This window comes from Meleagris gallopavo, chromosome 4 (assembly GCF_905368555.1).
Source record: "Meleagris gallopavo chromosome 4, MGAL_WU_HG_1.1, whole genome shotgun sequence".
Classification (NCBI taxonomy): Eukaryota; Metazoa; Chordata; class Aves; order Galliformes; family Phasianidae; genus Meleagris; species Meleagris gallopavo.
In genome coordinates, this window is record NC_139407.1 from 67,009,702 (window position 1) to 67,037,078 (window position 27,377).

The 27,377-nt window shown below is 35.0% G+C and overlaps 1 protein-coding gene across 2 annotated transcripts in view; it reads right to left on the reverse strand.

Annotated features, from left to right (window-relative positions):
• The window catches only part of CTNNA2 (catenin alpha 2), a 452,478-nt gene that overhangs the window by 19,409 nt on the left and 405,692 nt on the right, over positions 1 to 27,377 (reverse strand). For both annotated transcript variants that reach the window (XM_085223727.1, XM_085223728.1), the window contains exons 13-17: positions 22,511 to 22,662; positions 16,134 to 16,247; positions 12,518 to 12,699; positions 9,989 to 10,094; positions 5,915 to 6,049 (exon numbers count right to left, since the gene is read on the reverse strand). In XM_085223727.1, coding sequence (XP_085079853.1) covers positions 5,915 to 6,049; positions 9,989 to 10,094; positions 12,518 to 12,699; positions 16,134 to 16,247; positions 22,511 to 22,662 — 689 coding nt within the window. The remainder of the gene's footprint in view (positions 1 to 5,914; positions 6,050 to 9,988; positions 10,095 to 12,517; positions 12,700 to 16,133; positions 16,248 to 22,510; positions 22,663 to 27,377) is intronic.

Below are 27,377 nucleotides of genomic sequence, written 5' to 3' on the forward strand. Positions count from 1 at the left end.
TTGTTAGGTCATTTTTGTGCTATTCCTACTTCTTGTGGATGAAAGAATGGTTAAAAGTGAAAAAAAAAAAAAAAAAAAAAAAACTAGCAAAAAAAAAAAAGAAAAGAGAAAAAAAAAGAAAGGAAGAAAAAGCCTAACATAAAAAAAAAAAAGTAAAATCAAATAATATTCTTAAGCAACTTAATAATTATCTATTGAGTCCCTCTCTGACTTTCCTTTACCAATTGAGGTGTATCTATCTGTCATTTATTGCTAACCCAAGCCCCAGTTGTACAGTGATGTGAGTTTTTGACAGGACTACATCTTCTCTCTGTGGTGTGTGACTCTGAGCACTTGTTATCAGCAATTATTCAGAAGTAGCTGCTCTTAACCCTCAGCTTCAAGTAAATTTAATCACTAACAGATAAAACATAAAACTTCTATTGCTGACATCTATTAATCTTTAAGTACAGCTAGGAAAAGTGTAGTTTAAAATGTTGATAATATATGTATTGCTTTTCAAAATACATTTTTGGAAAAAAAGGCATGCCTTATCTCAGATTTTCTACTGACAACATTGAGAGCCTGTCAGGGCAAGCAGCCCAGCCCCAAAACATCTAAAAGCCAGGTTTTGTCAGTTTCTGTGATTTTACCTCATGTATCTTTCTTCTGCTACAACTCAACAGTAAAACCTATTTTGTTGCTAGCTAAATAACCAGAGTGACTATTTTCTGCTTCTGAGAGGCTCAAAGAAAAAGAACCTGACACTTTTGTCAATTTGCAACTCTGTTCTCAGCAAACTTTCTTTTACATGAAAGCCAAACTCTTACCCGATTCAGGAAGAATAAAATGACTACCAGTCTCCAACTTATATACATATATACACACACACACTCTTACAAATTTTAAATGCCAAGATTCTCTATGATTGCCTACTTGCAAGCAAAGACAAAATAAAAGTAACAATACAAGAATAATAAAACAGAAAAGTTTACTGTGCACAGAAATGAAATACTACTTCAGTGGCTTCAGTAAATACATATCCACAGACTCTTACTCCAAATTCTATGAGAGATGAGCTTACTCGCTTTTAATAGCAGATGAAGTCAAGTACCTGACTTTTCTATCTACAGGGTTTGTAAGGAGCTATTTGATAGCTCACTGCCCATCTGCACATCAACCTGTTTTTACAGCTCAGTGTAGTTGAGGGAAATTCAGACTTAAATGAAAGAAAAAGATGTCATTTAAGCTACTTTGCGTTCCCAGATATAGGAACCATAGACAGAACTGGTGGACAAGCTTTCTGATAGCTTACATGATGTAATTGATGGAAGCACACAGTTATTCTGTGATAAATAGCAAGTCTTGCTCATTTGTTGATGAGAACTACCTATTTCCATCACCATTGAAGAGAAAAACATAGGGACAATTATTTTGAAATTTCTCATCTGTTCATATTCTCATGCGTCCAACATCCCAGATCAGGTGTTATGGGATTTTTGTACTGTCACACCCTCACACCCCAACTTGTGCCATCTCAGACGAAGGTAATGAGTGGGTCCAGCCTTTTCACCTTCCTTCTTCTCCCAAAGTCCTCACTTAGTTCACTAAGTCAGAACTCCCAGATAAAATCATAACCTTAACTGAATTGCTTTGTATCTTCAAAACCTTATAAGATTCCTTCTTTTATCATCACAGCTAAGCCTATTATGCTAAGATTAATGGGATCTTGAAAATAATTGGAAATCGGACCCGGCTAAAATATAAGTTTAAATTGCACTCTGGCTATTGATTCAGTGTTTTTGGACTGTGTTCAAAGGTACGTGGCTGTTACTCTGTATGACACTGCATTTCTATCTGGCTTAGAATTTTAGGACTCTTTGGATTCATTTTCTCATAACATAGCTGACTATGTCTGTAGAGTTCTAAAACAAAACTGAAAAAAAGAGAAAACAGAGGCATTCTTTAGATCCATCTTTTAGATACTCTTCAACACATTACTTTAGGAAACACCATAGCAAAACTGCTAACATAAACAAGAGATAAAAAATCCAAGCTCATAACTTAAAACATATAGTAAGTAAATGAGGAGATCAGCTCCAGAGCAGCAGTAAAGACATAAGAGGATATTTATCCTGGGGTAAGAAATGAACATATAGATCTGTTTTACTGTAACAGTCTAGCTTACACGTGTCAGACAGGAATACTAAAAAATAAAGCAGCTCTGGAATTAGAATAAGTCAAAATCTTCATCCACATGCAAAAATAGTGGTTCAAACCAACTCTATTCAACAAAAGTAATTTCTACAAAAGTGTGTCTATTAGCATAAGCTAAATTTATGTAAATAGTATTTACTTCATTGAGAGCAGCATATGCTCAGTACCTCAGAGAATTCATTCTACAACAATGGTGAAACTGATTATAAAGCAAATGCACATTGCATTAAATAAACAAAGGTAAAAGACAGAAAAAAATGACCTTGATGTACTTTTCTTCTATGCTTATATTAACTGTGGTTGTTTAGTGTTGGAAGAGAATTAGGAATTGAATATTCAAAGTTAAAATTACAGAAACATGTATCTGTTTATTGACCAAGGTCAGAGAAATTTACAATGAACAAAGATACTAAACAGATTTTTTTTAAATCTTTTGATTTTTTTTAAATATTAATTACTCTTTATTTCATCTAATTACTCTTCATTTCATCTAATTCCCTCCTCTCCATTTTCTGTACTTTCTTCCCTATAATCCTCTTCCAGTTTACAAGGCTCCTCACTGAAGAAAGACATCACATAGTTTTTCCTTATTTAGTATTTTATTTTTCAACACTCAACACAGAGGGCCAAATCAACAGATAGCATAAATTGGTCTTCCTCCATTGACATTAATGAGGTTAAGCCAGCAGATAGTCTAAATTGCCCTTCCTCTATCGATATTAATGAGGTTAAGCTGATTTATGCTAACTCTCAATTGCCAGATCTAAGTTATCTGGGGAAAATAAGTTTGCTAAGTGCATGCAAAGTATTTGAAGGGAAAGATTAAAGGAAAGAAAGAGCTAGGGGAAAAGGAATGGGAGACAGAAAAGGAAAAAGCAACACTGGGTTCTTTACTGAAGTAATTTCCACTTCAGGAGTTTGACATTTGCTTACTTTTTGATCAGTTTTTCTATTTGCAGCAAAGTCAATGATGCCAAAAAGAACCCCTTCATATGCTATGCTAGTCTCAAATCAATCTACAGAGGAAAAAGCAAAGAGGATCAGCTGTATGTTTATTTTCAGAGATAAACCATACGGAACTACTGACTTGTGTGAAAAAAAAATAAATAAGTAGAAGTTTAACCTAAAGAGATATATCACATTGTATACATTATACATGGTATTTTTGAATTTGTTGCAACACGTTCTCCCTAACAGACTAGACCTGTAATAGGTGTGAAGTGGTTTTCATCTGTTTAGCTTTAATTGGTTTTATGTCTCTTTCCTTTTTGCATAAATATGCCCATAGAATTAATTCATGCATATCAACATGTTATTTTCATTTATATATATTAATATGCTTAATAGTGCAAAAATTCAAGCAAAGATTATACTGCTCATAATTATTCTGATCTTCTGGATCAACCTGAATTTTACTGTCATTCTTTGTAAACACAGTAGTCAATTATAAGACTTGAATAATCATCTATGATAATTACATCAAAACAATTAAATATAATACATTCACATAAACTCCAATGGTCATAGCTTAAGAAGCTTGAATTCTGGATTTCTATTTTACTTCCAGCACTGTACTGTATGCAAGCCGCCAAATAATGGTATTTCATTTTAATGCAAATAAAATACTGTTTATTTGTAATTGGCTATCCAAGAGAAAATGAAGAAGATGGAAGCAGAAGCGGCAAGTAGACAAGCAGATGTAGATGTGCACTTGGATACCAGCTATCTGGATAGCAAAGGAGCATACAGTACCCAGCAGCTTGAAGATAAACAGCTTGGAAAACACTCTCAGAGAAGCAGTGTACTGACTGTGTTACAGTAGGTAACAAGACAACAGTCTCTAAAAGGGATGCACAGCATCAACTTTCTACATCAACTCCTGTTTAGAGCAGCAGGAGAAGAAGTTGGGCAAGCTTAAACTTTTCTACATGTCAGCATTACTGAGTCTTTGTAATAGTCCCAAATAATTCGTGGTTGAATCTAGTTTTGCCTTTGTCTACTAGTGAGTATAAAAACCCAACCAAACAGAAACACAATGGTGATGAAGCCTGGTAAGCAGCAGATGCTAACAATGCCAGACTGGAAATGATGAAGTCAAGCAGTTCGGCCACTTAAATTTCACAACGGATGATGATGTTCCAATAACAAATAGATGCTAGAGATCACGATGGCTTTTTCAGCATCCACATACACTGAATAAAGAGACTTGAAAAAGAAACACACACACCACAAAAGCCAAGCTGGTAGAAGCACTGATTTGGGTAACTGTTATAAATAGATGAATATGAAAATTCAATGGGTATGAAAAGCTGGACCCAGATGGCAGTAGGTAAGAAAAGATCAAAGCATTTACTATGTAACACAGCTGTCAGCGATGTAAGGACAGATCACTCCATTAATACTAGCAAAATGAAAGAGGATTTTCCATTGCTGTGGGAAGATCAAGGTATTACAATTAGATATGTACGTACGTCAAGAAGTGAAGACCGATTGCAGGACAGATACAGGAACACTGAAGCAGCTCCTTCTAGGCTTTCAGAATGGTGGATCCAAGAAATCTTAACAAATGTTTAAGACCTTCTCCAGTGCTTTGCAATAAATCAAATAGTTATATAATTGAGAATGTTTGTTCTGACTTTTGATATGTTTGAGGAAGGCCAGTGATTTCACTGGAGAATTTTATGGATGAAATGTAGGGCACAAGTTGTCCTAACAATCTTCGTACTTGATTGGGCTTAAACAATGAGAGGGTGCTTTTTCAAAACAGCATTTGAAAACAATCTTATTTTGAGTATGTCAGGATTTAAAAACACTGTCATTTTAAGTCCACACTCAGTAGAGTCAAATGTATTATGTGTTAATATATATATGGTCTGTATTTGAGTTAGATGAGTTGAGTTACAAAGGCTTCTTGAGGCTAATACTAGGTTAATCAGTTAAAAGAATGAAAAAAAAAAAAAAAAATTATGAAGAGCAACAATTGCTACTACTTGGCTCTAGTAATCTCCCAGAGGTACACATTCAGCAATAGGAGAAGAAAATGAAAAAATGCAGAAAACTCATTGATTACATTGAGCTCTGCTGTACACTCCTGTCTTTATTTCTAAAAAAAAAAGCTTATGAGTAAACTGTTCGTGTTGTTTGTTAAAAATAACTGAAATAACCGAATGATAATTAGTATATAATCATCAGGCTAGGCAATGTATTTAAAAACAGCACGTGCATCGAAAATTGAAATATTTTGCTGGCCTTCCAAGAGCTTTTGCTGAACCTAGTGTGCATTGGAACCTGAGTGAATGAAATCCCATTAGTCATCACCATCTTAACAATATGCAGTTCATACAGAGCTGGCTTCTGCAGAGAAGAAGGAAATTACCAGTACTAACAAAGGAAAGAAGATTTATAATGAGCAAATATACAAAAGCTCCAAATAATTATAATATTCACAGCTTGGCAATTACTTTCTAGGCTACGAAATTACTTTTCTTTAGGAAGAATGAAGATTTTACAAGGTTACTATAAACAAAGGGTAATTGGAAAAATCAAATTGCTCTACTCAAATTATTGTAAGGTCTGGAATAATGGTGATAAAGTTTTTAAAAAAACTACTTATGAATCACTTTTTTTGTGTGCTATATATTACTGTCATTAAAAAAATGCTCCTTTTTTAAGCACTGCAGTGAGAAACATAAATGGCTAAATACAAATACCAGCTTACCCCTGATACAATAAGCTCTCCTCCCAAGTTCTGAACTTCCGCCTTCACTTTGCTGCAGATGTTGAGCTGGTGGCAGTAGAGGGCAATGCGCTGTAGGTAGGCTAGCAGATCCTGTTTGCAGGCTGAGTCAGGGCACTGCAGATGAAATAAATGCTTGATTAGATGTAGCTGAATTCACATGGCTGTTATGGAGAGGTAATCAGAGGAGAGATTGGCAACATGTATGACATTATGTGGCTCCATTTCACTTTGTCTTTCCTTGAAATACTCGCTGAAACATGAAAACTAAACTCTACCTTTCATGTAAGTCAAAGCTTATCAGTAGTAGCTTGAAGATGCGCTGTAAGTTTTTTTGCAAAAGGAAAAATCCTCTCAGTCAGATACTAATGAAACACAATGGAAATAATAAAATTGTCATGTTTTGAAGGAAGTCTCTTTGGGATATCAGCTTGTACAGAATGGAGGAATCTGTTGTGTAACCAAAGTTTCATCATAAACTCCAAGTATCAGGGTGTCTGCTAGGTTAAGATGACACAGGGACTATTTCCAACTGATGACATCCATTCCTGACTGTCTTGCCAGCTTTCCTGGCATTTATGCAGACTTTCAGGGCACACAGCTCTGCATCAGACTTTATGGAAGCCTTTCTGACACATTAAGGACTTAAGAGGTGAGGTTGCCTGGCTTGGGTATTGACAGACTTGGCAAAATTACTGTTAATGTCTAAATACCTTAGTCTGTGCCAGAAGGAAATAATTTACTAAAATGTGAGATATTACACAGTGTCTCAGCAGATGCCATCTGTCTTGCAGCCCTTCTTAAGAATACAATGACACAAGTTCATCCCTCTGCATGTCTTTGGGATAGCTTTTCATACTCAAGAGAAGGCTATCTACAGTCCTGTACCATTTTGAACATTGTGTCAATGATGTGTTAATACAAATTACATTAGGTCAAATGTAATTTGACTTAGTGAAGGTTTCATTAAAAATATAACTAGAAAAGGTCCAAATGTAATTTGTTTATAATCTTTGGGACTCTTAGTAGAAACTGCTTCATCCTCCACAATAACACCACCATAATAAATAACTCTCTAGCAATTAATATTCGTAGTCTTGCCTCACGAGAACAGAAGTCAGTAATTCACTCTGATGAAAGAGAGCTAAAATTGTCCTTTGTTTCCAGCATGTCTCCAACAAATACTCATCGTGGCTACCCAAAAATGTTACACTGACAAGGACCTTTGGGGATCTGCTTGGGGATCTTGGGGATCAAAAATTTCCAAATACATTTTTTCAGCATCTTAAAATGTTTATATTCCTTTTTTTTTTTTTTTTTTTTTTTTTCTTCCCCCCATAGGTAGGGTGAAATATTCACAAATATTGATAGAATTAAGCACATATGGGTCAACATCATCACAGGATTTGACTAGAGATAAGTGTTCTGTCCCCAGCAGCCAGCAGGGAACAAATCTGTGGTGAAATAGATGCATGCACTGTCATCTATAGCCCTGAAAGCAGTCACTTAGTTTTTCCTCTCCCTTTGAAACTAACAGTAAACAAAGCTGGAGGTTCATTGTGGCTGTTCAGTTGAATCTTCTGTATTTACGACAAAGCTATAATGCCTCTCTTTCTCATGCAGTTGCCACATCTTTCAGGCATGAATCCCTAAGAGAACTGTTCTCCCTACTGGTGGCAATTTAATACAGAAATATTTACCCTACTCCTGAAGTCCATGAACTGAAAAAAGTGAACTTGAAAAAGCAATACCAGTAGAGAGCTGATAAGGCTTTAAATACAAGGACTTTGGAACAACAACAACAAAAAAGTAAAGCCTCTCTCACTGGAACAGTAAGTAGAAGTGCAACTGTGCATAAAAGGTTTAGATCACAAATGTCTTTGAAGTTATGTAAGTTATGTAAAACATCATTAAAGTGTGAACATGAAAACAAACATTTCTCACAATGTCTCACAATGATTTCCCTGCTTATAATTTAAGTGTGCATGTTAGTCTCCTAAAACTGAAAACGTAACTCAGGACAATGCACTCCAAGAGCAGCATGATTTTTTTTTTTTTTTTTTTTTTTAACATCACGTTTCTTGATAGTATTCCATCTCTTCGGATAATGTAGGTTAAAGACTTCATCAGCTAACAGATGGATTTCTCACTCTTAAGCTAAAATAAATAGTTGCTGCATATGAAGGATAGGAATGGGTTTTGTGCAGGAAAAAATGGTTGTTGATAATGAAGAAAATCTCAAAACCAAACTTTCAGAAGTTATAGGATAATAGGCAGATTCATGTTTCTTGCCACTTTGGACGATATTCCATGAGTAGTAAGTATTGCATGCCTCCATGAAGAAAGAAAAAGAAATATTTATTTTGAAGAGAAAGACTAGAGACAAGGAAGTTGTAGTTCTCACTATCAGCTAAGTTTCTCCTGGTAGCAGTGAAAAGAAAGAAACCACGGGGAAAACTACAAAAAAAAAGTCAATAAATATATAATAGAAAAACTCTTCAAAGAAAGAATTATACAACATTTCACTAACAGTGACAGAAGATTCAACTCCTTCAAAATCCGCATAAGAAATACTTAGAGAAGAATTTCTACAATAAATATCTGAAGTGAGGCATCCACTATAATTACCATTGTAATTAAGTGGTACTTTAAGGTTTTCATGTGAATTTATGAAATTATGAAATATAATCACTGATACTGTTATTGATATTCTTTGCTCTCAACCACTAGGTGCACATTGGGTTAGAAATATGGTCAGAAGGCTGGAGCACCTAACCTATGAAGACAGGTTGAGGGAGCTGAACATGTTCAACTTGGAGAAGAGAAGGTTTTGGGGAGATCTCACTGCAGTCTTTTTGTCTTAAAGTGGGCTTATAAACAGAAGAGAGATCAACTTTTTAAAGAATACAATAGTGATAGGACACTAAACTAAAAGATAAGGGACTTAAATTTGTTATCAAGAGGAAATTTTTTACTCAGAGCATGGTGAGGCACTGAAACAGGTTGCCCAGAGAAGCTGTGGATGCCCAATCCCTGGAGGCCTTCAAGGCCAGGCTGGATGGGCAGCCTGATCTGGTTGAGGGCACTCCTGACCACAACAGGGGATTTGGAAAAAAATGATCTTTAAGATCCCTTCCAATTCAATGATTTGGTTGCCAAAGGCTTGTTTGCTCAATGTATGCCAGCTAATTGGACATTTAAACTAGCATTAGGTGAATATGCAAAATGACAAAAATGACAAATGACAAAAAGACAAAGGAAATTGAGCAAAATAAAGTAAAAAAAAAAAAAAAAAAAATTACAACGTTTTATTTATTAATTCCCCTACACCCTCTCGTGTTTCCTACAGGTTATTTCAGGGGATTGTTGGGGAAAAGATAATCATTTGTGAGGAAAAAAAAAATAAATCATAAATCTAAAATAAGGTATCTTGAACCAAGAACTTGGATTTGAAATCTGGCTTTTGACTTCTTATTTGATGTTTTCTCTTGTTCTTCAGATGGATATATAATCCAGTCTGAAGGAAAAGAGCTGAAGTTAATCTTCACAGTTGTGAAATGAAGTTAGTAGTGGGACTGTGGACACAGATTTTACAGCCTAGAGTAGGAGGCTGTAAGATGCAGAGCACAATACTGCAATGCAAAGAAGACATGCAATGTCAAGGGAAACTGCTGGAAGAGGGAGCTGAAAGAATATAAGGAGTCACGCACGTTCATCAAGGGTAACAGAGCATCCAATTGCTTTCATGTCAGCAAAGATATTAATCTAATCATAATAGGGTTTCCCAGTCCAGAATATGAGGTTATGGAATACCTGAGGACTTTCTGAGATTTCAAAATTCATTTATTACTTTCCTATACTGCAGAAAAACAAAACAAAACAAAACAACACTCCCCTAAAAAAAAAACAACGCCTAAACAAGAAAAAAAAAAAAAGAAAAGCAACTGTAAGTTGATTGCTACAGAAGATTTTTCTTTTTTCTGCACAACTGTACAATGTGACTCATTGATAGAAATTGTGTTATTGTGTTGTATCTCTGATTATTTTTGCTATTACCTGATCAGCTACTGCCCGTGCTAGTTTGTCCATCCTTGAACCTGCCTCTGCAATCTTCTTGGCTGCATTAATGACATCAGATGTATTCTTCAGTGGTCCTTTACCTCTGTGAAATACAAAGAAATGATGAACAATATAGATAAATTATGAAAGGAAACAGTTTTAATGACCTTGTTTAGTACTTGATTTTAAAACAGTAACAGGGATGACTTCTTAATTTATTACAAATTCTCCCTGTAATTACCTTGTATAGTAGAGACTGATTAAAATGTTGGTCTGCTATATTTCCTCCCTCTTATGAAATGCCTCTGTAGCAATTTAGTTTGATGGTGCCTTAAGCACAAGCTACACTTAATAGTATATGCATTTTTAAGTGCTTATTAAACCAATGTTCTTCCTGCAGTACACAACTATTAAAAACGATGCCATTCCCATGCCAACCGTTAATGTTTAGCCTATCAATTCTAGAGCAAGGCTGCCATGTTTTAGAAAGCTTTTCTTTTAGATACACCATAAAACAAAGATTCTCAAAGTATAATTCTGTTACATTTAAGACATGTATAATTTGCTTTAAGACTGATCTTATACTTTTAAGATGATGCACAAAAGTCTGATTTTTAATCACTACAGTTACGAATTGTACAGGAAAAAAAAAATAATTGCAGACTTTTCTGAGTTTGTTTCAGACCCAAAACTTTTATCCTGTTTATAATAACATTTGCTACTGTTCCTAATAATGCCTCCACTAGAAGCAAGCTGTTTTTCCTCATTTATTTATTTATTTTTGATCATATGTGGAGAAATGCCGCTTCAGACAAGACAGATGGAAAATTATCATCTTCAAGTTTCTGCTGAACTTAAACTAGAGCAGAACTCCTTCATAGTGACCTCATAGTGCTTTTACATTCATTCCATCAGCAGATCTGACCATCTCAAATTCCATACACTTGAATTTTTTTCCTGCTTTAACATTGCAGTGGTTACAGCCAATCGAAATATGTGAAAGGCTTTCTTCTGTTTTAATGGAATATATTAAACCAATTTTTATTAAATCTGATGCAAATTGGGATGCACTTTGATTTTTTTTTCATTTACTTCAATTGTGACAGTGGTTTTTCTCTCATATTATTTCTGTTCTTCTGATGGTAGAAAATGCAATTCAAAACTTTCAGTTTGATGCTTAATGTATCAAAGATTGTCCAGGAGGTTGCAGAAAGCATTCATATTCTGGGATGTTGCTTTAGAATGCTATTTCTTCATTATGTGAAATGACCGCACTGCTTGGGCGGTTTTTCACTCTGTTTTTTGAAGAGAAGGAATAGAGAGCCAAAGAGAAGAATAATACAAAGGTAACTAGGACTTCTCAAATATATAACCTTTCATGGGAGGCTTTGTATACAGGTCATTTGTATACAGGAGTTGTGAGTCTGCTGCCAAAAGAATAGTTGTGAAAGTACAAGCTGAGAGAACAATTGTTCAGAAAGAAATACAGTAGTCATCTATTAAAATGCAGATAAACTTTCTATATACATATTTAAAATGCACAAAAATGTTTGCTAATTGCTATACCAATTACCTATCTGTGCAAATTAATTAACATCCATATGTATGTCAGGTACGTGCAAACACTGTATTATCAATGCAGACACTGTTTCCCATGAAATAGGCTGAATGCTTCAGACACAAGGCTGGATAAAGAAATCTATTTGAGCATCTCAGTAGATTGAATAAATAGATGTTTTACTTCAATCCTCAAAAAAACACAAGGATTTTTGCCTAGTTTTATCGAATCATATTTTGATAAATATCATTTATATCTTGGACTCCCATTAAGAGTTAACACTGAAATAGCTGTAACTCAATATGGTGATCTGTAATTAAAAGAATCTTATAAAAAGTTCTCCCTGGTGTCATTAACAATATAACCACATTTAAACAAAATAATTATGTTTATCTGATATCATTAGTGAATGATCTTTTGATGATTTGCCATTAGAAAAAAACAAGACATCAATGGAAAAAATGAAATGAAAGCAAAAAAAAATTAAAATCATTACTGACAGACTCCAATGAAGTATTAGATCAAGAAGGTTTCATATTTAAATTATTTCTTTTTACTTATTTTTTTTGAAAGAGGTTCAGTCTTCAAAATGATACAAAGAGTTTTGCTGTTATTTTTGATTAACACAAATTATGTTGAAATATTGAAAGTTCGTATAGGCACATGCTTTTACATTGGTACTAAACAAAATGTCACTTGAATGTAATAGGGTTGCAGACTGTCTTTACTGCTGAAGTTCAAGATGATCTGCAAATAAAACTGATTTGCAAACAATACAAAAACTTCATATTTTATCAAATATGGTGAAATGTCTAGAGCAGCCACGCACTGAGAACCTCCATCTCCTTAAGGGCAAAGTGTGTTATCAAGCTGTGTATCCCTCAAAACATCACATCAAGAGGCTATAAAGTGCAACAAAAAGAAAAGATGTCTGAAGAAATCCTCAGCACAGACCATTTTGTCCTTACCTAGTGAAGTCTGTCATTTCCATCATAATCATGCACATCTGCTTTGCCAACACAATGATGTCATTACCACTGTCGTCCCACTTGGCCACCTCCGCATCCAGTTTGCTCTTTTCTTGGTGAAATATCTCTACCTGCTCAGCAATCTTAGCCTTTTCCTCCTGGGGGAGCTGAGCCATGATAGCCTGAAGAAAAAATATGGGAGAAGCTGGACATGAAAAAAGGATGTGAGAAACATATACATTGATTCAAATTGCATTCTAGTTGCTTTTTATGGCAGTGGAAGACACCAAACAAAATCCCTTAAACATTTGACTTCTGTTAGGATGGACAGAAAGAAAGTATGTAGGATGTTTACAAGTTTTCTTTTACTTGTAAAATTTTTAAAAAGATGTGATATGCAGATTATTCACTGACACATACAAGAAGATTAAGATTTAACAGAAATTATCTTTAACCTTTTGAAAATGAAGGATATCTATGGAAAAAAACTGAATTTCTAGCATCTCCCTTAGTCTTGTTCTCTGTCAGAAGTACAGAGGCTTTCTGCTTAAATAAGCTATGACATGCAAGATAATACATTTGAAGTGAGTTGTAATGAATGTACCTTTCAATAACTTTTAGTAGTCTGATTGTATCATGGAAGATATGCAAAAAGCTATTGCACAAGTTGATACTAATTTGCTTCGACATTATAAACAAAGCAGAAAATTCCCCCACTTCCTTAAAAAAGAAAAGAAAAGCCTACAAAATTATAATAATTATTTTTGAAGATCAAATGGACACTTCCAGTAATGATTTCCAAGCTGAGCTACCATTTGGCTTTAGGGTTCTTAAGACCACATTATGCATTTAATGGGGTGTGACATATATTTAAGTGTTGTAGCATTTTTTCTTGTTTATGTCACTTTCAATCAGCTGAAGTCTTTCTCTACATATTCTTAAAATGCTCTTGGCTTTTAAAAATTAATAATTGACCTTTTCCAAAACTGAAATTAAGAAAGGTTATAAACAGTAGATCAAAAAATGATAAATTTGCAAGTTAATCAAATTAAAATTCAACACACGACGTTTAATTAGGCCTTATCAATGTAACTCAGCAGCTGTAAACGTTACCATATTAGTCTTTCCCAAGAAAAATGCACTTTAAGTCAAGCTAATAAATATATAAGAATACACATGAAGCACATACACTAAAACTGATACATTAACTGAAACGAAGAGAATGTGATAGGAGAATAGGAGATAGGAGCTGGTTTGTATGTCATGCACATGGGTCTTCTCTGTGGGCAGCTTCATTTGTACAGCCTTTAAACTGGTATACAGTGCTTTAACATTTCAATTCCAGCTGCTAATATGCTTCCAAAGAAGCTATATCCTGTAGAACTGCAGATCTTATAAAGTTTTTTGGCTACTGAATACCAACATAAGCATTTCTACTGTAATGCTAATAGCTTTACAGAGTAAGCATATTAAAAAAATCCATTACAGTCACAACTAAAAATCTAGCTTTTCTAAGGAAAAGGTTTAAATAAGTTACCACCATGCTTTGCAGACTCACTTCAGTGAGTCACTCAAGACTGTGGACTGTGTGCCTTCTGCACAGTGTGCTTTCATTTTGTGTTTTCATCCGTTTGTTGCATCCTGTGATATACTGTATTATAAGTTATTCAGTAATGGGACTGTCTTTATAGTATATTATGTTTATACAGCATGCAGCTGATCAAAGCAGGTTTGAAGTGCAGCAGTGATAATAACCGCAATAAATGTAATACAATTTAAGACTCCTAAGTCCCTAGGTGAACTAGATTCTTAGCAAAACTATTATTGCAATCCGTAGTTGGTTTTCAGACCAAAAAAGGATTATGTGATACCTAATCCTATATGTAAACAAACAAATACCAAAAACACACACAACCAAACCATGAAATTCTAGGTTTACCTTTCAATACTTTTGTATTTGAGACTTACTTAGATAATCATTTAAATATTTCAAACAATATGTTATGCTTTCTAACATATAATAATTCCTCAAAGATATTCACCTACATCCACAACATCACTGAACTGGCAGGCATGGGATCTACAATCCAAATCACATCTTCCTCTAGGTGATGAGGCTACTAGTCATTATATTATATCAGGAGACCCAATAGTAGACACTAAGTTTTTGTTCTTGGGATGTAATGATAAAGAAACAGCTTTTCTGATATCTGCCATGGCTTTTTCCCCCCTCCCCTCCCCTCCCCTCCCCTCCCCTCCCCTCTCCTCTCCTCTCCTCTCCTCTCCTCTCCTCTCCTCTCCTCTCCTCTCCTCTCCTCTCCTCTCCTCTCCTCTCCTCTCCTCTCCTCTCCTCTCCTCTCCTCTCCTCTCCTCTCCTCTCCCCTCCTCTCCTCTCCTCTCCTCTCCTCTCCTCTCCTCTCCTCTCCTCTCCTCTCCTCTCCTCTCCTCTCCTCTCCTCTCCTCTCCTCTCCTCTCCTCTCCGTATTCAGTATTCATAGAAATGAATCAAAGACGAGACTTCTACAGATTTCATTCCATCTGTCTTGCATTCCTCCCATACCTCTACATAAAGTTAATTTAGGCTGACATTACCTTTTCAGTGTCTAAAATGTATACTTCAAGCCCTAGCATACTGTTATTTATACAACAGCTGATAACCTCTCAGTTCATGTCCTTTAAAATCTTTCACACTATCATTGCCTTTTGGCCTTCAAAGTTCTCAGCCTTGTAAGACCTCTTCCAGAATTAATAGTAAGAAGTCACTTTCCCTCCTACTAGCTTTTGCTATAGTGCTTGCATGTGCATGTGGAGATGCTTCTCATCTCATCCTTTATTTCACTTCAGCAAGTTCCACTATCAAAAGAAACATGTAGACATGTAAAACAGCCATGCAAATAATTCAAGCAGCTCTCAGTTCCCTGGTGGTTCTCTGCTAGAAAATTCTGGTGTTATTATTATTATTTTTTCTGTTATTTTTTTGACTGTCTTTCTTTACCATGTTGTTTGTCCCCCAAATTATATGCTGTTATTATTGTTTTTAATCTGAGTTGACCAGTCTGGTTAGTGAAAAATAAATATACATCAGAGGGTTATGTAATCCTGTGTGTCAACAAATTCCACTTTTCCAGCACCTGTGACCCCTGAAGCACTCATCAGCTTAATTTGCAATCCCCACGCACAAGCTAAGGTCACAAATCACAATGAGTCTAGTTCATCATGATATAATTACCTTGGTAAAATTACATTGACTCAGTAACAAGTGTCTTCAATTACAATTAAATTACAGGGACTGCTCAGCTGTACTTGACAAGTTTGCACACTGGGAAACATGACTAATGTAAGATTTCTCATTTGATGCCTTGGCAACACTTATTTATTTATTTTTAATTTGCTGAATACTCCTATAATTACAGTACATTCTAAACCTGTAAGGCCTTCCAGAGCAAACAGCTCATACAACACAATACAAGATTATTCAATAAACTCAGTGCTTTTGAGATACTGCTCCTGTGTCTTACATGACCTGAAGACCTGAAATCACTGCATTTGCCTTCTAAGGCATAGTTTTTCATTTGCAGCTATACCAACACTTAGCATACATGGGTTTTACACTCACCCTTGCACTCTGGCCAGCAATAAGCTGGTCATCTTCAGTCTGAACGCTTGTTCGGCTGCGAACGTCATAATCTTCCTGCTCAAAGTCTGAATCATCCTCCAGCTCTTCAGGGGTCTAGAGAGAGAGACAGGGAAAGAAAGCAAGAGAAGAGATGACAAGCTTATAAAGGATACAAATCCTGTGTACAGTAAGCTCTTATTTCATTGACTACCTGCCCAAAAAATACTGTTTCCCTTTTGTTTTAAATTAACTTGTGTGCCCTCTCAGTCAAGAATTGAAATTGAATTGTCTTAAAAATTAAGTTGTTTCAACTTGAGTTTCCTTTACAGATGGCATTTATCACTACCTTGCTGCAACTTTTCTTAATTCTGTTAACGTGACAAATGTAGTTCCACGAACAAACATCTTATGGAAACATTAACAACCAGAATGCAGTATTTCAAAACAATCCTATTTCATTTACAAATGGATACTGCAACTGTTGTAATCTTCCAAATATGTATGCATGCAGAGAGAAAAACAGCCTACTTTAAACCAGTGTTTAGTATTATATTCTATATGGATGGTGAAAGAACAGATACAGGCTTCAGAATGGAAGATTATATTGCTTTTGTCATTTGAACAGCATCTAATAAAAGCAGTCTGTCCACAAGTAACTTTGGTTGGTACGATAGATGTAGTAAAAGAAAAAGGAGATCATAATAATTACAGAGAGATCCTCACCCTACTGGCTACCCACATGCTTTAGTGTTAACCTAGAGGAGCAACCAACACTGAAAAAGTCAGTCACGCTGTAATTTCCTGCTTGGAGGCACTGTCAAGTTTCCTAGCAGAGGTGCTAATCATTGCCAGTTGTCATTACAGCTCTATCTTGAAGATTAGCAGTCACCAGGAACTGGTCCAAACCCTCTAACGTAATGTAGAGAAGTCTTTTGTTGATATTTATATCACAGCCTGGTTTCCAACATGAAGTGCACATCACTGTAGCAGAAAAATCAGCTGCTTTGCTAACTACATGGTAAAGTGCACATGATGAGAAGAAAAAACACAGCCATCTTCATATGGCTGAAATGAATTAGACACATATTTTGATGCTGAGCACTGGAGGAAGAAATAACCACGTATGACAATGTGGTAAAGAAACTGGCAGCATCTCTGAAGAGACTCATGCCCAAATAATATGCTTAGCAAGTTGGAGAGAAGATGAAATCTAGGTTAGAAAAAATGTCTTTTCTCCTCTGGCATAGCAAACAAAGGAATGATTGCAACCATTGTTGTAATGTCCAATGGCCCTTCTGTCCAAGCATCTTTAATCACTTAATATATTCTCCCTGCTGAACAGCCTGAGGGCAGGATGTGACTTTAAAATCTGTTGTAAGCAAATCAGCTACTAACAAAGAGGACATACCTCCCTAAGCAAGACAGAGTATTTCCTGTTATAGGGCCCACTGCTAGCCTGTAGCAGGAACAGGGTGGAATGTTTCAGATCCTTCATTGCAAATCAGCTCACTGTTCCCCATCTTCCAAGTCCAATCAGCCAGTCAGTTACACTGGTCATTGTAAAACCAGCACCCTTCTTCAGGTACACTTTTTTTTCTTTTGTCTGCACACTTTTATATATATAAGACTATAAAAGATAACAAGCGGCCTCTTCCCAGCTTTTTGTAGTCCGACTTGCAGCAGAGTAAGGGCTATGATAGTTTAACCTAAACAGATCAGCCAGGTGGAATATTCAAAATATTACATCCCAACAGTGTAAGCACACTAAGCACAGGAGGACTCTTATTTAAAGAGATAAAACATTCTCAAATTTCCATGTTCAAGTTAATTATCCTTAAAGAAACATTCAGAAAACAACACATTGCTGTCACTTACTGCATAACATTCACAATCTTAATATCCTGGTCTTTAAAACATGGAAACTCAATCAGTATTGGTCTGGAACTTGGAGAAAAGCAGTGTCAAACAAAAGGACAAGGTAATGGGACAGTTATAATATATTACCAATTCAAGAAATTCCAGTATTTTCCCTATCTGCAAGTGAGATCTAATCCAGTATTAACTTTCAGATTCACTTTCTTAAGGTTTTCAAGCGTGGAGAATTCAACACTCTCATTTTCTTGCAAAAACAGCTACGTTTTTTATTAGGATGAAGAATTGCAGCCTAACTGTAGGCTGCCATTTCAAACACAAGGTATGTTTTTTTCACTGTTGTGCTGCTGCTTTGCTATATCTGATATCTTGGAGATGCAGCCTCAATTTTAATCTCCTTGATTTGCTTAGAGAACAAGGAAAAAAAGAAAAAAGAAAAAAAATATATAGGAAGGTACCTTTACTTAAGGCATTTTTATTCCTTAGCCGAGTCTTCCAAACATATCAGAAGAGCTCCAATTTTTGTGCACAACAAGACCATGGTATTTAAAACCCAGTTTCCAAGACAACAGTCTGATACTTAATTTATCTGAGTTGGATGACAGAAGGACTGATTTGTTCCTGCAGAAATCTGAATCTATGGCCATAAAAACTAAGGAAACATGGATCTGAGATCAGGGACAGTTTCTAGGCAAAACTCTTAGAACTACCTGTGTAAGAAGGAGCCAGAGCCATTTTCAAAACTAATAGATTTTAAAAAGTCATTGATTTTGTAATGCCAGTATGAATATGTGATTTATCATAGAATCATAAACATTGGAAAAGATCAAGATCATCTAGTCAACCATCAACCCATTTATGCATGAATTAGATGTAAAGTGGTGTCGATATATAAAATTATAAAAGCTATTTGTTTAATATTTCACCAATTCAAAAATACTTAATGAAGATAAAGAGACTCCCTAGGCTACGTGCTTAAAAAGATGCAATTGTAAGAAATTCAGCACTGTAAACATCAAGTCAAGTTAACCTTGTAATGAGTAAAAATAAAAATATTTCCCTATTTTCTACTACTAAAATACTCTCTACTTCTAAAAGCTAAGGAGAAAAAAAGACTTTATAATATGCTTTTATATTTCACTCCATGCTATTCTGGGCTTTTTTTTTTTTTGTACAAAGGCAGCTGCAACCACAGTGACTCAGGTGCTTCAAGCACCATCTGAGTGGCAAAGACAAAGAACCTCTCTCACAGCACGTCTTCAGCTGTTTAATGATTAAAGTAAAAACTAACTGTACAAACACTTGAAAAGCAAAAGGCCCTCAATACAGACAATGGACTCTGCTGTAGTGCCCTTTGGAGACAGACTGTTTAAAAAGCTGATGTGGTTCTGTACTAAGTCTAGTTTTCCAGAGAGCATGGGATGTAGCAGGATCTTGGATTTCACCCCAGTGCTAATCCCATAGGTTATCAAGGTTAAGCCCATATTAAAAAGTGTAAAAAAGTTGGAGAGGATTCATACATCCAAACTCTTCAAGACCCCACACTCACACTAATCTCATTTTTATTCAGGCTCGGTGCGGTCTGCTCCCATGGGATGAAATTCCCACACTGTCAGGAGTGCATTTAATGTGCACATCTTCCCCAGTTACCAAGAACAGTCAAGTTAACGTCCTCCAAGACTACAACCAAACTACAGCAAGTGGTAAAGACTGGAGTTTGGATTCAGAAGTGCACTCTTGATTTAAAAAAAAAAAAAAAAAGCTTTGCTAATAGCAAGGCTGCTAGTAGTAAAGGCCATATGTGAAGAGAGTGGTCTCATAGATGCAAAAGAATGTGGAAAGGTGCTGTTTGATTGTTCCTAGCTGTAGAGCAGGTTTCCATCTAACAACTGAGTGAATTTCACAAGTATTTATGAGGAAAAAAAAAAGTGTAATTTGTTCCCTATGCTGTAATTTAAAAAGAGGTTGGAACAAAGCTATTATTTTCTTATTTTTAGATTCTGTAATTATACTCCTAAATTTATTTATACTACTTCTTCAGTTGTGAAAGAGATCTGTTCATCTGTACAGATTATAACAACAGTCCCCAGTGCAAAATGAGTCTCCTTCCTCCTCCAAACAGACATTAAATTCTACCCTTCCCAAGATATCTTTCCCCCTTTCCTTCAGATTACTAAAATAATAATACCAACAAAAAAATAATTTAAAATGTGGCTTTATTTCCTCAGTGGAATGAGAGAATCATCTCAGACAAATTTTAATCTTCCATAGCATACTCTCAAACAATTACTGCCTGAAAATAATTGTTTGAGGCAGATGCTCTAAAAAGTTTGCAATATTTTTATATATATATATATATACATATATATAATTCTACAAGAAGTTTTGCAGCCTGAGTGTTCAGGAATTAAGAAATTATTAGATACAAATATTCTATACTTTGTTTTTTATAGCATAATATCTACCCCTTAATTGCATTTTCTATTTCAACATGAGATGTCCAGATGGGAATACTAGAAAGTATCTCAAACTTAAACTAAATTGTGTTTTACAGAAAATAAGGTTCTGAGTCAGCAAACTCTGGTTTATGTAAATTTATAGATGTGAATTTTCCCAGTTAATTCACAAGGATAATGAGACCATTTATTTGCTTTAGTTCTCTGCCTGGGTAAGGAGCACTACATTTAGTTCCATAAATAAGTTAATTGTTTGAATGCAAAAATGCATCTTCCTAATCTGAGTAAGCAGAATTCATTAGCTCGTATCACATTCGGAGTGAAGAGTGGTAGTGATACAATTGCAAAAGTAACCTGGGATGTTTCTAAGGAGACTGTGAAGCCTGCATGCTGATCAGCTTTGCAAGCTAATGATTAACATAACAGCAAAATGGCACTGAAATAAGTGAACTTAAAATGGTGCTTTTTTGCTTAAGCCAAAAATCTCATTCAGGATGGAAAGTCTCATAGCAACCTCTGTGGGACAGATGTGCAAGTGGGTCCTGGGAGCCAAAATTCTGAGTAGGGGACAGAAGAAAATAGATCTGTAGAAGTACCCATGCCATGATTGCATCTTATGAAGCAGTTTAAATGTCTGACTGTTGAAAACTGAAATGTACTTAGAAGTGGCTTCTAGAATCATAGGATATCCCAAGTAGGAAGGGACCCTTAAGGATCATTGAGTCTCACTCTTTGCTCCACATAGAACCACCCAAAAGTCAGACCATATGCCTGGGAGCACTGTCTAGACTCTTCTTGACCTCGGGCAGCTTGTGGCCTTAACCACTGCCCTGGGGAGACTGTTCTAGGGTCCAGCCACCCTCTGGGGAAGAACCTTTTCTTGATATCCAACCAGAACCTTCCCTGAGGTTCTCTTGTCCAAAAGAAATGTTTGGAAACATCTGTTACAGACTAAGAAACTGTACAGTCAAAGGAAGAACAGATCTTCTTTTTCCATTCCAGTCTAGAAGTCTTGCAAATATTCCAATGTAGCACGTTTCCAAAAAGGATATGTTTGCTCCAACAATGCCTATATTTTAGGCTACCCGAGGGTTGTACAGGGTACAGGAACATGATTTATATTTTGCAGTTAGAAAATCAAGACTGTCAAAAGCTTTCTGTGTAGATGTTAATGTAATGCATTGTGACATGTATAATGACTAAAACGAAGCAATTTTGGAGTGCTCCAACTGCCTGAAGGCTTTAGTCAGTGCTATAGTAGATTCACATGCAAAAGTGTATGTTATATGTTTACTCAGACTAGTGAGTTGTTGCTTTACCACTGTTGCTTCACGGGAGACAGTTTTCTTTGAGATCTTCACTATGAGTTCATTTGTATGTGGCTTTCATCAGGACAGGTAAATTGTTTTTCATACGAAAATTTAAATTGAGAAGTCCAAAACAATTTTTTATTTTTAAATATTTGACTTTGGACTAGATTGAAAAGTAAGATACAGATATACTCACAACTATTTTGATATGTAAAAATAAATAAATAAAAGTCTATATATGCCTGAGCAAATTGAATCAACTGGTTAGTCAACAACGAAATGACACATTCTTCAGCTCAGTAAACATTCAAAACCATCCCTGCAGAAGTTCACTGGAGCTGCAACATAATTTATTTATTCATTTAGATTTTAACCAGACTTACCTCATATCCTAGGCAGCACACATACATTAAAAAAACATTCTACACAAAGTTTGAAAATCTTAGTAATATATTGCTACTGCTATGGAAGCGGTTCTACTTAATACTGAGCTTCCATCTGTGGGCAGTTGTGATTAAATAATCTCCTAAGTAGTTAAATAATATTTTCTTGCTCATCTCTTCACCTCTTTTCTTAAGAATACTTTGCACAAATTTTTATTTTATGCTTGTTTCGATGTCAAGCTTTTCTGGCAAATTATGAAACAAGGCTGAGTCCAAGTAGTTTTTCTATTTCTCTTATCCAGTGTGTGACACTTTGCTTCAAGCTCCAACTTTTATTTCCCGTGTGCCTTACATACCCTTATCATCAGAACAGCTTTCCTGATGTCACGAACTCCATCATAAACCAAGCGGGAGGCATCTATGAACTCGTTCTCTTCAAATGGCTGTGGGACATTCGCACTCAACGCTTCAATGGCAACCTCAACTTGTTCAGCAAAACGTGGCATAACTAGATTAAACAAAATGAAAGGCAACAAGATTAGACACCTCCTTCCGTGAACATTCTCTCCCTGCCCTTGGGCATAAACACTTTTCAATAGGCATGGTACATGTTGTTGTCACAACTTCAAGACCTAGGCAGGCTCACAGGGCAGTTTTACACGCATGCTTTATGTACAGAGCTCTACTAGAGACAAAAGAGCCATCCTCGTAGTCTTGCCACCAACTGAATAATAAAGAATATAAAAATTTCCTTTTAATTGGTTCTTTACTAACTTTTATATGACATCAATAGCTCATTATCTGAGCTATCAGGAAAATTCTTTTAAGACCTTTAACTTGGAATGAACATAGTATAATATTTATATCAAATGATCAAAGGAAAATATAGCTATTTCACCTACTAATTTATATTGGGTTAATCTAGTCTGGCTCATATAGAATATTAAAAGGGACAAAACACCCATGGAATGCAAAAGTTAGCAAGCAACCTCTGTGAAGGCATATAAAAAGACATTCTTCATTATCATCTTGTATATATTAGAAAAAATAGTCATAGTTATAAGGTAATGGTATTATCAAGTGTAGCAAGTGCTTTATGAAACATATCTTAAAGCAATTATGTGTTTATGTAAATACCTTAACAGCTTTCCTTAAAGTAACTGTAATAACAAAAATAATAATTTCTCTAGGAAGTAAAGTTTCACTGTGGCAGAAACCCCCATTTTCTTCTTAAATGAATGCCCTTAAATTTGTTCTTACTCATACTGAAAACAGTATATTTTATGCATCTCACTTAACATCTGTTTTAAAGCAATAATAATAATAAAAAAAAAAAAAAAACAACACAAAAAACATGACTCAAGACTAGTTTACATTTTGAAGAACAACTGGAAGCACTTACTGTTGTCTTCAGTTTCTGGCATTTCAGTAATACTCACTGAACGCTTTTTCTTAAAAGAGAAAACTTTAAAGGGATTAATCTATTTAAATCTTGTTTATGCTGACTTTGTATATATTTGTTCATGCACGAAGATGAAAGAACTGAATTGTATCTTTCATGCAGATAATGTTCAGTAAGCGCGAAAGTGCTTGGAATATATTGGGGCAAACAGGAAAAAGTGATATTGACAATAGACTTCAAAAAAGTAAACATTAATAAAACATTGCTAAGCAGAGCGGAAACATTTTAAGTAGAAGAGGAGTTGGAGAGAGATGGAAGTAAATACATATACCAAATTATCTTAATTAATGGAACACTTGAAAGTATATTAGGAGACTAATGTGATTGCATAATGAACTCTAACCTAAAAATAATAATAATAATAATAATTAAAAAAATACTTAAAAATATAATGAAAACAAGTTAACTAAGAATCAAAATAAATATATTTAGGGTCACTAGGATAAAACAAGCAAAGTTAGAAATGCAAAAATGGCAGCAGAAAAGGAAGCAAAGGATCCTAATATTTAGGATTCTTGAATTTCTGTCAAGAATTTCCTAAACAGCAGATGTGATCAGGTATTTAAGACAGTTAATAGTAAATGCAGCAGACCTGAATTAGGAAGGGGCAGTTTATCTATATAAACATACATAAATATATAAATATCAAATATATTTTCAAGTATACAGAATTTAATCTACAGTACTTAAGAAGTTAAAAAGCAATAACAGTAAATGTTTATATTTAGATTTAGAGATTTTAGAGAAAAAAGCATCTTTTTTTAGAAAGGTAAAGGAAAGAAGAGTTATAGAACATTCAATCTATTTTCATACCGAGAGAGAAGTGAAATGTAACGTAAAAGCAATAATGCTTTATGATTTTGTAAATAATGAGCAGGTGTTGGACAGACAAAAGATTTGTCATAAATTGGGTGTATCAAAACATTTCAACATTTTCCTTGACAGAGTAGCTAAATAACGGGGAGAGAGAAACACTGTCATAGAATCATAGAATGGTTTGGGTAGGAAGGGATCTTAAGATCATCTAGTTCCAACAGGCTGTTACAGGGAAACCTCCCACTACACCAGGTTGCTCAAAGCCCCATCCAGCCTGACCTTGAATGCTTCCAGGAAGGGGGCATTCACAATTTCACTGGGCAAACTGTTCTGCTAACTGTAATACAGTTAAGACTTTGGTAAGGCTTTTGACAGAGTTACACAAGACCATTGCATATAAAAGCTTCAACAATTTAAACCTTGCCAATCTAGCCACAGATTAGTCCTTAATTTACATTATTACATTTGAAAATTATCTGTTTTTAAAAATGAAAATAAACTACGTTATGAATTGTTTACTTGCTTGCCAACTGTATTTTTACATCAGTGCTTAGTTTTGATTAGATAAGCATGAAAAAACATTAAACTAATTAAATGTTAGTTCCTAAAGTTTTTTCTAAGTTACCATTTAACACAGTAAAGTTTTTGAAAACTGAGTTAAGAGCTGTAAAGGTTATTGGGACACACTTGAGGAGCTTCATGACAGCGACGTATGGTAAATATCCAATTCAGTTGTACCCGTAAAAACTCCTGTTTTTCTTATCTGTCGTATATTGTACAAAAAGGGATATTCTTAAGCTGAGAAGAATTCAGACAAAGATAACAAATCTGTATCAGGAGTTGAAGGTCTTCAATGACAGATGACAATTTATTTACCATGTAGAGAGACATTGGCTATGAATTTGAACTTCAGAGATAAATCAGTACTTTAGGGGAAAAAAAAAAAAATTGGCCTCAGTTTTCAGGCAATTTTTCTATCCAGAGGACTAGACATACATATATATATATATGTATAAATAATTTTCTTTTAACAGCATCATTATAGCTACCTCTTGGAAGTTTCAGTCTAAAGAGACAAGTTGAGAAATTCTCAATTTTTGATATCCAGGGTTTTAAATCTAAGGGAATCAATCACCTTAAGACCAGAAGTTGTTCTCTGAAGCTAAACTGTTCTCAGATAAACTAGATACTTGAGCTTCTAAGAAATGATTGTTCTCAGACATACTGGCATAGTCAGCTTTGTACCCTGGCAAGCTCTTGGTAGAGCTGCATTCATTTATTTATTTGTGTGCTAAGCATTGGTCAAAATACTTTGCAAGTGACTGTAAAAAGCTGGCCAAAGAGACTTGATTAAAATTATTCAGAAAGCATATGCCATACTAAAGATTTTGACTGCCACACTGTTGGAAGCTGAAGGGTCCCTGATAATCCCACACACATAATCTACGCTTCTACTAAAGATCAGTTACATCACATAAATTGGCAGAACCATCAAGGATGATTGGCACTACTGTAAATTAAGAGTTACCAGAGGAGGTTAAGATAGCAAAAAAAATCCATGAATGACCCAATTCACAAGAAAAAATGGTGCTCTGTTACAGAAACAATTCATTATTCAGATTTAATAGGTTTTATTAAAGGAAATATAATATAAACAAATTTAGACTTCTGGATGAAACTTCTTTCAGGTTCCTTTTTTTGTTGTTGTTTTGTTTTTCATTTTTTTACTCCTAAAATGGATTTACGAATGGATTTAACGGTAACTTATTTATCTGAGGAAGGGGCACCCTCCCCCAGGATATTTAAGGATTTTAAACAGGTATTTTAAAGATAGTTCTTATGAGATATTTATTTGACATATCCAAGATGACACGGTATCTCAATTGGATTTGGAGGGTGAAGTAGGAAATGTACATGTCACCTGATTTAGTCTCAAGAGTTTGGTAAAATTGGGTACGATAAGAACTGTAAAATTTTTATCAGAAAATTCTAAATACTTCATAAGTGGTTCACTAAATTGTAGCCCTAGATTATAGTGTAGTACTCAACATTTAAATCATGATTATCATATTGCTAATTAAAATGAAAAAGCTTTATACCTGTCTATTAAAGCAGTTTACCACATATGACAGCATTAGACTAACTGTCAAGAAGAACAGATTTGATATAAATATTTTGTTGCTTGTTGCATATTGAGCAGAGACATGTGGACACATATATATTAATATTGTTTTGGTTGTCACATATGAAGAAGTGCTAGCATATAATTATGTTTATGCTTTATGTCACTAAGTTGGTTTTTCAGACTTTGCTGTTCCGTGCTCAGAGATGTGGTCACTGATATCTGTTGTAGCTAAATACCCAGCAATACAAAAGTAAATGCTTATTACTTCAGGATATTAAATTCTACGTTTCAGGAAAGAACAAAAGCAAAAGTGAGGAAAAACTGGCAGTATGGTATTTATAGTGCTACGGCAGAGAAAATGATGAAGTATTACTAGTACTCAGCTGGCCCAAGCACAAGACCACCTTTTTTCTTCTTTTATTCACTGACTCACCTTTTCCTTGTTGAAATGGTTAATGAATATACCTACTCCAGCATAGGAAAGAAATACAGCCTCGGTAGAAATATGGAATATTTGCAGTGGATTTGATGATCTTGAAGGTCTTCTCCAACCTGAGCAATTTTATGATTCTATGATTCTATTATGTGGTTATGCTACCAAGTACTGTGATATATGATACATGTAAAAGGAAAAGCCCTTCAAATTTTGACCTGATTGAATTGTCTTTAACAGGAAATGTCAGGGGAAAACTAAGGTAAACATTATTAGAGGGAAGTGCCTTGTGGCAAACATAGGCAATCATGTAATGAAAGGGTACATCAAAAAGCATGCAAACAAGGATTGTAAAAGAAGGCTGTAGGGACATATGTGTCTCATCAA